Source organism: Porites lutea, chromosome 9 (genome assembly GCF_958299795.1).
Source record: "Porites lutea chromosome 9, jaPorLute2.1, whole genome shotgun sequence".
Taxonomy (NCBI): Eukaryota; Metazoa; Cnidaria; class Anthozoa; order Scleractinia; family Poritidae; genus Porites; species Porites lutea.
The window spans coordinates 22,836,195-22,850,316 of record NC_133209.1 but is presented as its reverse complement, the minus strand read 5'-3'; the positions used below and the strand labels follow the sequence as shown (position 1 = coordinate 22,850,316).

The 14,122-nt window shown below is 36.1% G+C and overlaps 2 protein-coding genes across 3 annotated transcripts in view; one reads left to right on the top strand and one right to left on the bottom strand.

Annotated features, from left to right (window-relative positions):
• Positions 1-73: 73 nt before the first annotated feature.
• On the bottom strand, positions 74-6,821 carry LOC140947623 (deoxycytidylate deaminase-like). The gene is made up of 4 exons (XM_073396770.1): positions 6,333-6,821; positions 5,055-5,450; positions 3,408-3,621; positions 74-1,909 (listed from the first exon to the last, which is right to left on the bottom strand). The coding sequence occupies exons 2-4, from the start codon at positions 5,383-5,385 to the stop codon at positions 1,813-1,815; spliced, it is 642 nt and encodes a 213-aa protein (XP_073252871.1). The 5' UTR covers positions 5,386-5,450; positions 6,333-6,821; the 3' UTR covers positions 74-1,812.
• The window catches only part of LOC140947620 (uncharacterized), a 27,175-nt gene continuing 18,823 nt past the window's right edge, over positions 5,771-14,122 (top strand). For both annotated transcript variants that reach the window (XM_073396767.1, XM_073396766.1), the window contains exons 1-3: positions 5,771-6,028; positions 12,709-12,857; positions 13,935-14,122. The exon at positions 13,935-14,122 is cut by the window's right edge and continues 193 nt beyond it. In XM_073396767.1, the coding sequence (XP_073252868.1) occupies positions 5,909-6,028; positions 12,709-12,857; positions 13,935-14,122 (457 nt within the window). In that variant the 5' untranslated portion in view covers positions 5,771-5,908. The remainder of the gene's footprint in view (positions 6,029-12,708; positions 12,858-13,934) is intronic.

Here is a 14,122-nt window from a genome sequence, read left to right as displayed (position 1 = left end):
GCACTCATCCCATTGCACAGTAATTAATAATTCTCACACAAACTTAACAACATTACGATGGAGAAAGGTCATCAAGAACACTCAAGGCTGTGCTCTAAGGAAATTGAAGGGAGCCCAGTACTCTGAACCTTAGTCGCCCGAGAGCAAAGTTAGGTACCAGGGGCCACTGGGCTCTGCTAGAGCACAGCCCTGAGACACTGCTTCCTCTTTCTATGTCAATGCGTCATGATACATTTGTCAATAACATGCCAACAAGTTATACATAATTTTATTCCAGCATTAGTTTTCATAACACAGAAAAAAGTTGACAATTAAAAGCAAAGAGAGACATGAAACGTTTCTAGAATACAATCCATCATGGAGTCATTAAAATAAATTATTGCTGCCCAAATGTAACAGATCACAACCAATTTGGTGTTTGAAAAACTTGTTAAAGATAAAATACAGAACGAGATAGTGCTGTGAAAGCATATCTTAAAGGTGCATGCATAAAACATTTTTCATAATTATTTAAAAGATTTTTGAGAATTTGAAAAATTTCTTTTATAATTTCACCTAACCCCAGTAGATTCATATGTGGTGAAAATTCAGCAGCTACTAAAATGGCGTCCAAGGCACGGAATAGTTTTGAGGGCCTTCTTTGCCTTTTGGATTTTGGAAAATCACCTTGGTTTGACAATGCCAAAACACTGTACAACCGTCACTACTTCTAGAGGTAACAGTACTAATATTAGATTTTGTAAAACTTCAAAATAGTTTTAGTTAAGAGAGAATACTAGTAAGGAACTAGATGTAGAGTGCTGATTTATCAGCAAAGGTTAAAATAATCACACTGTACTAAAAGGTTCCTTATTGTATAAAATGTAACAATTTGGGTGTCCATATAAGACACAGTTAAGCCCTCTGTAAGCTAACACCTATATAAGGCTCTTAGCAGAATCTAACCACAGAGTTTTATTTTTTCTTTTGGGAACAGGCCTGTCGAAGGCACAGTTTCCAAGTTACAATAAATCTTTAATCTTAAAATCACGGTTATTGCCACTAGCATTACAAATAATGTTAATCCGGCAGAACCAGTGCACCTTAATTTCTTTGATAGTATAGCAAACACAGAGATCAGACCATGTGTCCAGTGGTCATTTACAAGAAATTTAATCAGTAGGGAGTTAAAAAAATTACCATTCCAAAAAGCCACCATGGTGGCTTATGGGGGGGGATAAGGGAGGTGATAATTAAGAGAGGTTCCTAATATAGGGCTCTGACTGGAAAATTTAGTGTCTGTTGTCATTTGTCCCTTATGGGAAGTACTCCCATACGATGTAGGCTTCAACTGTATATGCACCTCAAATTTTTTAAAAAAGTTTTGGTGAAAAAAGTGGTTATTGTACAGGGGTAAATATGGTAAAGAAAATTCAAATTCAACTAATAAATTACAAAAAGACAACGAGAGGTTGTCAGTTTATTGAATTAACAGTCCTTTAATACTAATTTCAATTTGTTTCTGTGTTGCAAATTTATATTAAAAATGTTAATCATTGTAGAAATTTCTACTGAAGGTATTTAATAAATGTGACTAAAGTAATAAACAACAGGCAATATTTACACTAAAAAAGAGGCTTTTTGGCCAATGTGTAGTTCCAAAAACTCTCCATACTCTTCCACAGTTAAGGAATTGGAAATTTCCAGGGAGAAGTGGGGTTTCCAAGAACAAAACAATAAAAAGAAAGGTATGAAAGTTAAAGGAATTTCTTCCATGGCGGTAGGTGTGAATTTCATGGAACTAAACGACTAGCAGGCAAATCTAAAGACCTATTAAGGTGATGAAACAGACCAACTTGCTACTTTTGCAGTTGGGCCATCAATACTTGTAAAATCAATCTCTATCTTGCTTTTCTTTGGTTTGAATTGCCTGCAGAGAGAATAAGGAAATAAGACACGGAAAAAAGATTGAAATTAGAGGGAGAGCCAAGGTTAAGAAGTGGTAAAAGGAACGTAGAGAATTGTTGGTCTTAGAAACTTTTAATCTGATGTTGAGATTTCAGAAACATTTGTGATGAGCTGCAAGCCTCATTTGTATTTCTTTCTATCATGGAGGACCAACATTCTTTCCCTAAGGTGCTGAATTTAAAGTAAGGGACCTGGCATTTAAGCGAGTCTCACAATGTGAGCTTTGATAACCTGAGATCAGGCTCAATTTTCGTTTCCCTTTGTAATAACATTCTGGCAGGCAAGATGAAACGAAAACAGATTCCAATTTTAGCGGTAGCCATTAGAGAGAATATATGAGAACCGCTAAAATTGGGCCTGATCTCAGGTTAGAGCTTTTACTGTAACAAGGCACTGGTGTTTGTAAGGTCAACTTTTGAATCACATCCCTATAGCTGATGAAAGTTATCAGCTTAGTAGATAATACCAAGCTCTTGTACATCACCCTATTCACATAGCAACAGTTTCTCACAAAATAAACATTGTATTGACTAACTTCTATGTGAGTCTGGGTGGAGCATAGTGTTCTTGTGGTTACATGTAACTCTTAGACTATGAAACTGTTGTTACAGGTTCAAGCCTTGTTATTGCATTGTTCCCTTTACAGAAACTTTGTTTCACTTTGTCTCTGACCACCCACATCATTGTGGAATATACCTCCTACCTTTGCTAAGTGATGTGTGTGAATTTCGTATCCACATCACCTGAATTTTTGAAAAAAATCTGAGCAGTTCCCAACGATGCTAAAAACGTTCCGGTGACTTCCAAACATGATGCAAGATGTTCTTATTATTTCCAAGGGTTGCTAAAAGTAGATGTGCAAAGTGCCAAATCTTGGCACCATCTTGCCAAGATCATGGAGGCAAAGTATCATGAGATCTTGCCAAGATCTAGCCTTCATACTCAAGATTGCAAATATCTTAGCAAGATAACCTATTTGGTTGTTCTTTTTTTCTGGAATTGTACACTATACATGTAAAATTATTGTACTGTATGCATGTGATCAAAGTTTTTGATCTGCAGGTGTAAAAAACACATGTGTAATGTGTGTGAGGTGTCATGTATAGTATAATATATGCAGGATGGAGCAACTCTGAGGGTAGGGGGAGTAGGAATCACCCTAGGTGCTTCATGCGACTGAAACTGAGAGCAGCTCCTTCTGTCAACCCTTTAAGCCCTGAGTGATCAGCATCAAATTTCTCCTCGTAATATGAATGCTTTGTAAAATAGAGTGGTCATGAGAATTACGGACATGATCACACAAGATGAATTGCTTGATATTTTATCAACTTCTCCCCACTACCTCTGTAGGAAATGAAAGGGGGTAACAAATGAGAATTCAGATTTTGATCTTAGGGTTTAAAGGGTTAAGGCCTCCTTGGATTGAAGCATGTCAAAGATCTGGAAGGTAAAATGATTACCTGTATTTGATCCCAGCCATATCCAAAAGCTTCCTAGCTGCCGTACAAATGGGCTGGTTGTGATACTTGTCAGAGTAGAATATAACTTCCTTGATCCCTGCCTGAATGATTAATTTGGTGCATTCATTGCATGGAAACAAAGCTACATAAATGGAACAGCCTTTGATGTCTGCTGCATTCTTGTTCAGGATTGCATTCATTTCAGCATGGCAAACTAAAAGACAAAAACAGTTTTGATCGGAATGGGAATGGAATGGGACACATTTAGCTAACTGGTGCATGGTTGAGATTGTTAAAGGAAAATTACAAAATACCAAGCACTCCCTGAAGGATGGGAGACAGTTCATGTGATGGTGATATGTCACAGTCATGGTTAACAATGAAGAGTTAATGGTGGAGAAAATAGGACCAGGGACTCCAAAATGTGGTCAATGGTCATGGTAATACTGTTGGTGTATTAGCGAGGCTGAGAACAAGTAAATAGCTGAAGTTTTATTTCAGACCATAAAAAAGGGTTTGTAATAATGTGCCAGTTGTATTAAAGGGTTGTACCACAGGGTGGCACTGTGTGGCTAAAGCCAATACCATAACCTTCCGCTTACAACCTCTGGGCTTATACAACTTTGTAAGGGGTTTTAGGAGTGCTTATAAACAGTGGGCTTATAACTAGACTAAAAAAGCATTTCAAAACAAGCTAGATATAGCAGTGCTGATAAAAAAAAAGCACTTTATTTAAGTGTCAATGTATTTAGCACAAAAGTACCGATTGGGGACACTATTTTTATGTCTCCTACTGGAGATGGGACTGCCATTTTAAGTGGTCATCCGAGCCATGCAAAGGTCTAGCCATTTGCAGGGCAAAGGTAGTACCTTCATTTCTCAGTCATTTTTAAGACCCTGAGTGTTGGTCTGGTCCCCGGAATCAAACCTGCGACCTCCTGCTCTACAGTCAAGTGCCCTAGTGACTGAGCTCATCCTGCTTGGTCAAAATGATCAAAATACTTTTGAATTTACTCACTTTTTTGAGCTTCAAAATGTTATAAAAATAAATTCATTTCAATACAAACTAAAGGGGGCTTATAAATAGATGCATTTTTTGTTTTCAGATAGTTGGCCTCCTTAACCCTTTAAGCCCTAAGTGATGAGCATCAAATTTCTGCTTGTAATATCACTAGTTTATAAAATAGAGTGGTCATGAGAATTAAGGACATGATCACACTAGATGAATCTAATTGATACTTCAACAAATTCTCCCCACCACCATGTATAGGGATAACAAATGAGAATTTTTGAATTTTGATGTTAGGGTTTGAAGGTTTAACTGTGGGGAGCTTATAAGTGGGCGAGGAGGAGCTTACAACCATAAGTTTAGGGTAATTGCTTGCACAAGAAAAGAAGAATTCTGTATGATTACACTCAAATAAATAACAAAGACTTCCTAAACTCATACTCCTTATATAGCAGAAATAAATACACCGATAACCAATAAAGTAACCCATACGAGGCAAGTTCTTCTTACCCACCCCCTGCCCCGCCTCAACAACTCCACCCCTCTCCCGAACCTCGTCTCAGATCTGTGTCATTCACAGACTGCACACAAGCCCAAATTACCTCACTAGCTTACAAAGGTACAGTAACTGATTTTACCATAAGGATATTTTGTTTCCAACTCATCTTCTCCATGTCTTTCCCACGGTAACTCATCATCGCTACAGCCATTCGGCATTCCATTGTATCCTATTCCAACAATCTTCCTGTCGCCATTCACTACACAAGCTCCTACCTGAGAGTTGGGATCTTTACTTCTCTGGGCAGACAGAAAAGCGACCGCCATGAAATACTCATCCCAACTTAGGTAGTCTGTTCGCTTCCCAGTTCTTGAGGGACTGCATATTGTGATATTTTCCAATCTAGCCTCCTTTAGTGTGTTCTGTTCACTGGAAGATACAACCTTCGCAGTGGCTTTTCGTTTCGGCATTTTCGCTGACTTTCTCGATCACAGCCACGCTTTCAAGTTCCTCCCGCGACAATCCCAATGACTGGCTACGTGTTAATTAAATAAAACAAAATTATCCTTTTCTCTTTCTCCTTTAACTTCGCAAATCTGTTCTTGAGGTTAAAATTAAAGATGCTTTAGAGCTTTCAACTTGAAGGACAAATCGCTCGATTCCCTCCAAACATCAACATTTCCCGCGAATTTGCAAATTATGTGTAGCAATCTAAGAAGCCTTTTCATTGGTTAAGAAATCCCTCCAACCAATCACAAAGCGCGTAATATCAATTTGTTCTCGAACAGCAGAGTCCAGGACCTCGCTTTCACGCAGGGTGTGTGGAAACCAAGTTGAGAATAGAGTTCGAATTTGCATATGAATTTGCATAACACATACTTTTCCCGGTTCAGAGCTTTATTCGGCAGGGAGAAGTTTCTTCCTTTGCCACTATTTTATTGAAACACCATGAAATCAGTAGACGAGATATTACCTTGGGATCGATAACGCACGATGACTAGATTGTTTAAAAGTTCAGAAGAGACGTTTGATGTGGTCCTGTCCGGCGGTTCGCCATGGGGTTTTACATTACAAGGAGGCAGCGAATTCAGAACGAAACTTTCTGTCTCAAAGGTAAGTCAATCAGAATATTTTTTTCTTTAGAAGCTTGACCGATTCCTTAGGTAGCAATAAACCCAAAAAGGAAATGATGGTATCTTTGATATCCTCTAGAATTTCGCCTCTAGCGGTCTTTGTTTACTGTGGTGTTTTTGTCGTCAGAATTGTGGGTAGAGATCGATTAGGTAGATTTCCATATCCAAAATAGACTCACAGAGACCGACACCGGTCGTATTAGCGGCTTTTGTATAAATAGAACTTCCTAACCATACATCTCTGATTGGAGATGAACGTTTGTGATTTTTGAGTATAAAGTTACCTTCCTGGTTCAATTCTTGGTGAAACACTAGCCGAGTTTTCCTTGGACAACGATCGCTAGCTTCCGCAGATTATTGACGCGTTGACTGCGATTTTAGCATGATTCTCACCTAATTACGTTCCTTAAATGAGTGGTCGATATTGAAGGACCCTTATCGAGGCCGTCGAAGTTTGCTGAATATAAAGTAATCGAAGAGAATATTCGAGAAGCTAGCACGCATTAGCGAACAAGTGCATCAATACCTGACAAAATTCCCAGCACCCGTCATGATTGACATGCGAAGCTTATCAGCGGCTCCGTGTTGATTGCAAAATTTGCAAGATGTTGTGCCCATTACCTGACAGAATGCAGAGTTTAAATATTGTGTTACGTTCATGTTGTGCTAAAATCTTTCGCATTCCACAGTAACGTCGGCGGTAGTCTAATTCTATTAAGGTATTCTCGACAATGTTTTTGGGGGATTAACGTCGTCAGACGAGGTTTGTGTGTTCTGATGTAGAATCTAGGATTCTAAGTTACTCGAATCTTGGCAACGTTAGTTCTGTTTGGGTACTTTTCGTGGTAAGACAACCCTGGTAATGGCTGAACTGAACTAACGGCCCAACTGCGTAAGATATTTATGCAATTTCGAGTTTTTGCAGTGTCTTTGTGTTTGGCAAGGAACAGTGAAATTTATAGACATGGTTGAATGACTGTGGGAGTCATGTAATATACTGAACTCGTGCTCCCGAGAACGACTGATATTTTCCTCATAGTTATTCATGTTTTCCTTATGCACAAGTTAAATGTTTTGTAAAAGAAAAATGACAGGAATCTCTTCCTTTTGTAATCTCCGGTTTCTGTTTTGCAGTTTTTTATTTGTGTTCCTATCCACAACCAATTTGTTAGAGCGAACAATTTTGAAGGGAACACGTCACATTTCCTGCGCTGATAAGACTTTCGTTTTGTCTTAGCTAATATCTGTAAAATCACGATATTTTTTGCTCTTGGTTTTGGAGGCAAAAATGACGATGTGAAATTGCTTCTTGAATAACTTGTACGTTTGTTATTTTCAGTGTGAATAGTGGTTTATCAAGATTAGAAAGTATTTAGGTACAAAACAGTTTTATGTAATTTTTTGTTCTGTTGCTATTCTCGGGAAGGAAACGATACATTAGCCTACCTCAAGTGTGATATTAATTTGTTACAGTTTAAACCGTTGTAAGATTATTTATTTTACTTAACACATATTTGATCCATATTTGAATTTACAGGAAATCTGATTACTAAAACAGGCATTATCCTGTCTACAACTGACCTTACTTTGAATATTAATTATTTTAAACTAACTTGTTAATACGTGAAGTCTCTGTCAAAATAATCTTACTTTTTTGCTAATTGAAGTGAATTTTTTAATGAAATATGCAGATTTCTCTCTACAGTGTTGGTACTGCAATCTAATCCTTTTAATAATTACACTGTGCTATATATTTGTTTTTAATGGCTCTTAGACAATCATCAGTTGACAGATATGAGAACTCACTGATTCCAGCGAAAACTTACATTTTCAGCAATCCTAAAGTTTTAACATCTTGTTCAGGCTCTCTGTTTTTGGTGAAGGGGCTAAAAATTTCAAGCACATGTTTGGGAAAAAATGAATGAGAGGTAGTGAGAAAATGGTTATGGGGGAGTTCTTTCTTGTGCTTTACTTAAAGAAAATTTCCAGTCTCCTGGGAAGGTAACTTAAATATGTTCTATTTCAATTCGACAGAACCAAGCATCAATTTCTTCACAAATAGCTTGTACTCTATTTTCATTTGAATCCTTTTTGAGGTCAGGGTTATTTTCATGTTCATTAATAGTATCCTTAACAGAGAAACTGCAATTTTTGAGGCATGTTTTCATGTAACTGTGATACATAAAATATTGATGATAAAATTATGCCTTATAAAGAGTCAAAGAAAATGGGCGAAGAGCTAGAGGGACTGTCTCTACTTGTCCCTTTTAGGCAGGTGCCCGGTACACTGTAATTCCTCTCTTACGATGAGCTGCTATTCCATTACAAATTCAAGCTCAGTGTTAGAGTATGTTTACAGGAGTTTTAGTTCCCAGGCTCTCTTTGGCCTGGTTGGTTCTGGCAGTTGGTCAAAAGAGGTCAAAACTGAAAAACTAAAAATATCCCTAGTAGGCCAGGGCTTCCAGTGAAACCCAAAAAGTTCAAGGACCAAACATTAAGCCCCACCCCCCCCAAAAAAAATCCCATGCCCATAATATTCTTACACCGGAGTTCATCAAATATTAATCATCCGCAAAACAAGTTTGGTTGTACCCAAAAAAATACTCGCCAAATTTTCCTACCAAAAATATTTCAGTGGAAAATTTTGAATCCAAAAAATAACTTTCGATTACCTTGTCACTTAACTCAGGAGTAACCCCCTGGGGGTTTGGCTTAACCTATTGCTATCATGTTGTTGGCACCCTTTATGGAGATTAGGGGTGAGACAGTAATTGAAGCAAACAGTTCCTTGCCTATGGAATTAAATACCATGATGATTGTACACTGATCAGTGTTCATACTACCCAATCCAACAGGTCAAGTAAAAAATGCTACCTTTTTTAGGCCTGCAATTTTTTTGTTTTTACATACATGTGGGAGAAAATCCACCTTTAATCAATCAAACCAGAGCATTTGTGGGACAGTTTGTTATGCTGACACTTTTTTTCTTTAAATTACTGTGCAAATCTTCAGCTGTAAAATTATAGTCTTTACTAATATTTTATCCATCTGGTCATGATGTCTGATGGCTGGTAGGATTTTTTTTTCAGTCATGGGCAAAATTTAGTTAGGCATTGTCCAATTACTAATTGTTATTTGTAGCCCAACTACTTTAGTCCCATATTAAATTGTTTTGTTTATATAATGATTCTACTACAGTGGAAGCTATCCTAACGGACACTCTCATAAATGAACAGCTCTACTTATGGCCATCTTCACAAAACCCTGTTTTTCTCAACTCCAATAAAAATATCTTTTTATTTTTACATTCCCCTGAGCGGCCAGCTTCAGTGATGGACACCTTTTTTGCATTCCAAGGGCGTCTGCTCACGAGAGCTTCCACTGTATACCAATGCAAGTCATGTGTTAAAAGACAAAACTTGTATGTCCGAAAACAAAAACTAAACAGATTTACAGTGTAAGTGAAGTGTGAAAAAATACCAACCATGATGATGATGATGATGACGATTTATCTCTTTTCAATTAACTTACAAAGTTTCAGTAAAAAAAATGAGAACTATCAGTAGGACAGTTTAATTGGCTGCACAATATATTAATAAATACCATCATTCAAGATATTTGCATCTCCTTGGCATGTTTTTTTAAATATTCATATCTCATGTTCATTGAACTAGATGTTCAATAGACTATCATATTTTGTGGACTAATGAACCAACCTGATAATGTGCTCGAAAATTTTATTAAAGCTGTAAAAATTTTAAAAAATAGTTCTGTAGTTTTTCAGCAATAAATTGTAAAGAAAGTACACTGTAAAATGTCTGTAATAGTTTTTTTCACTTTCAGGCTTCTACAATCTGTAGCAAAGAATGGAGGCATATGCCTAAACAAAACATTATTCTTTATTTTTGTATTTATTTAAGAAAAATCTCCACAATAGCTAGACTATGGGTGTGTCAGCACTCCGATTTCCTTATGAGCATTCCAAACATATTTAGATTTATGCACCACTGCCTTGATGTTACGTGCTTTAACGAATATTGCACGCTTCAAATTTATTTTTTGTTATATTGTGAAATATACAGTATTTAAATGAACTGGTCCACACATTCAGCATTCCACTGATTGTAATTATACTCGTAGAAGTAAAGGTTTTATGTACATTGATATTGCTTTTGAATTTTTATGAATATTTGTGTCTCAATTATTACCAGCTATACTGCTTAAGAATTTTAAGTTTTACAAGTTTTAGTCTTTGATTGTTTATAAATCAGTGGGAAAATAAGGAACGTCCTGTCTATGTTTACATCGTCAATATTTCTGTTTGTAGCATGTCGTATGCCTTCAGCTAGTCTTTTGTGACATTCTTTTTGGTAGTTGATGCATGCACTAATATTGAATATTACAGATTTCTGTTCATGTGATCAAAGAGACTTGGTACTTTCTTTTTTTATGTTAATGTGATTTGGGCAGAGATACGTCTTAATGGTGTAACTGCTGAATGACTACATGTAAGTGATGGTTAAGTATTGTGGCCAAATGTCTCAGTGTTGAAAATTGTGGCCAAATGTCTCAGTGTTAAAAATTGGAGTGAAAGGCAATGCTTAACAATAATTATTATTGTTGATGCAGTTCTTGTAATTCTTTAGCAGTGTATTAAGTCAAAAACTTGTCAAACCATTGATTCTTGTTTTTTGAAACATCCTTAGTCATAATTGGATTTTACATCTTCTGTCCTGTGTTTATCTTTGCTTTATTTCTCTTTTGTTTTTTTAATTTTTTTAACAGTCTGTGTTATGACATGAGTGAGCAAAATCATATGTTCAAATTAAACTGTTAAAATTTGTAAAAGCAATGACGGTTACATGAAAAAGATTCCAAGAACATGTTTTGATAACCTTGTAACTGATGGAAGGTTTAAGTTTGGCTTAAATTTATGACATTCTGGAGTTTTAGATTAGAGTTGTCATGTAGCAAAATAATAATACTCATTTTATGTTGTTGTAAATTTGTTTTCTATTCAACTGTTTCCTCCCAAAAAATACTTGACATTAGTAGATTTCAGACTGAAGGAATCATCTATTTCATAACAATAGTCCGCTGGTTCAGTTGTATGCATAATTCTACACTGATCATGTTTCATTACCAAATCAAAACAGACTAGAATTTTCTTTTATATTATAATAATTGATTATCGAAGCGTTTAGGTGATAAAGGTGATAACTTTTTCACTCAGCTGTCTTTTAATGTGAAAATTAGACGATTGTTATGAGTGGTCAAAATAATTCTTGGAATGTATTTTGTGTTTGTACTTTGTGGTCAGTTACTATAACAGTAACCGACCACAAAGTACAAACACAAAGTACATTCCAAGAATAGTTACTATTGATACAAATTTTAACCGCAACAATAAAATCCAAGCTGCAAAACAGAATAGAATATTAAAACTCATGCTAACAATCATGTATATTGATTAATGGTGAAGAGACAATGGATTCAAACGATTTATTTTGGGTTGATCCAGGATCTTAAAGCATCTACTAGGGTTTTTCTTGGTATTATTTTCGACAAACATTTATCTTATTGTTTGGGTTTACATCCAACTTAAGAGCAATACTTCATGTGGAGTTGGAAACACTTCTTTTGATATGGTTTGAATTATATTTGTATGAAATTTTTATGATTGTATTAGACTGTTACCAGCTTTTTAAAATGAAGTTTAGTGGTAAATGTGATGTACATATGTGTAAATGCTTTTTTAAGGTAATTTCAGTAACAGTCAATCATACAGCCTATTTGAACTACTGAGATTTACATTTGAAAGATATAATGTTTTTTGCTGTTAGAAAATATGAATCAGTACAGAGCTTGAACAGTGAGGCTGTGTCCTTAGTAGGCCATGTGCTAGCATAATTACTGTATTTTTTATGCAGTGCTTGACTTTGATAGTCAAAGAAGCTATGTTACTATTTCTCATTATTAATAATTTTAAAACCCTAAAGTATATGTCTTTGGCTTTCGATGAAGGTTTCATGGTTTCTCAACATTATACAATGTACACTGCAGGAAAACTTCATCATCTTTTTTCCCCAAAAAATGCCAACAGGGTTATATTATTTTTATGTAAGGGGGTTAAGCTCTGTCCAGATCGCAAAATGCTAAAACTTCCACCATTTTGATAATTTGTTTCCGCCACGTCTATATTCTCATTTAAACTTATGGTAAAATGACAACGGCTATCACAGTTTTACTGCCCAAATAATGCTGGCACTTTGCAGTGCACACACGCCAATAGCGAACTTACACAACAGGGTGGGAGAGGGAAGAAGATCGCAAACCTTGTGTGACAAGTATGATAATAAGTTTGTTTGAAATAACTTTTGGCCAAACTTTACTCCCCTTTAAACAGGTCTTTTTGTAAAAGACCAGCAAACATTAATTTAAGTGAAGATCACGACATAACACGCAAGTATTCACCCTGCCACGTTTGTCACGCGCAAGTGTGATGCTGTCCTTTCCTTCCTGCAGTCCTGTTGTGTAAACTCACTCTTAATTGGTGTGTATTCAGAAAATCTCATCCCCATTGTCTTATCTTGTAATCTAAAGGTCTCTGATGATGTGTTCCATATCCACAGCAAAAGTGACCATGTTTTGCTGTTTCAGGTTACTCCAGGCGGAAAAGCAGATATATCTCAATCTATTGCTGTTGGTGATGAGGTGGTAGCTATTAATGGTATTGACTGTATATCGCGATCTGAGGCAATAGAGTTGGTTAGGTGCTCCAGACAGAAACTCAAAATCAAGTTGCGAAGGTAAGCAATGAAAATTATTGGATAATGAATATTCACACTGATGGAAATCCTTGAGTTTTAGTTGTTTTAAATTTATGTTTGTCATACACAGTGTAGTCAATGTCCCGTCCAGAACTAGTCATTCTATGATGACGACAACATTTTTCAAAAGAAGCAAAAATTATTGTGGAGATTTGCATCATAGTTTTAAGTAACATATTTAACAAAGAAATGTCTGAAGTGTTCCTTTGAGGACCATGAGAAATGATAGAAGAATAGTATCAAGAATAAAATATTATTATTTGTTGATAGATGTATACCTGTATAGAGCTTAAAATGGTTTTAAATGCTATTATCACAGCCGAAAGACATCTTGCTAATTTGGGGATGCTATTCAAGAAGGGTGGCCATTTTGTTTTTTGTGCAAAATTACCTCATTTTCATGCAAGCTTCTTGCATTGTTTTTAAACTATGTGATATCTCACATTTTCTGTTGTTTTTTAAAACCCCGTAATAGATTTTGCATGTTTTCTCTTGCCTCAAAATCATGAGATTGAGATCACACAAAAGTTGGGATCTCTACACTTTTTATTAATCTTTGGATTTTACTAATTTTTATTTTAAGGAAAATTTAAATTGTTTTCAATCCATGCTTATAAATAATGCTTTTAAAGTGTTGAATAACCTGCACCACAGACAAAACCAAACTCTGGTTAAGTCTGTCTGCAAAACAGCACTAAAATCCTTGTTCTGGGCCTCCACTTGTGTACCAGGATTTGAGCACGCGCCATGATTGGCCTGTTAGAAAAGTCATTGTCGATTTGCCAATCAGGATGAAGGGAAAGCACTTCTGTTAATTCGTCGAGTCCACTGGGGGCCCATAACGTGTATCTCAACACTGCTTCGCAGACAAACACTTTTGATTTATATGTAAATTACATGAATGTGGGAATCTTTTCCCAGCAAGCCTGATTTTTTCCTCAGGCCTTCTTTAAGCAACTTCATAAAATGCTTCTTTGACTGAAATGATCTTCTTTGCTTTGAATGCACAAAGACTTGCTTAAAAGCTATTTATTTCTTGCTCTCTCTCTTTATTAGGGAAGGTGGCAGTGGATCAGGCATTACCAAACAATCAAATGTTAACGGCACTGCTACAAAGAAATCAAGTGACATCATACCAAACCTTTACAAGACAGCTGCTGAGCATTTTTCAAATTCAGATTTTTATTCCACATATAATGTCGATCGACAGAAGTTCGCTCAAATAACTCAAAACAGCAAACGGA

Coding starts and splice junctions, on each gene's coding strand:
- LOC140947623 (XM_073396770.1), bottom strand. CDS start 5,385: ATGCCGAAACGAAAAGCCACTGCGAAGGTTGTATCTTCCAGTGAACAG. Junction 3,622..5,054: donor GGAAACAAAATATCCTTATG/GTAAAATCAGTT, acceptor TTTGTCTTTTAG/TTTGCCATGCTGAAATGAAT. Junction 1,910..3,407: donor ATGGCTGGGATCAAATACAG/GTAATCATTTTA, acceptor TTCTCTCTGCAG/GCAATTCAAACCAAAGAAAA.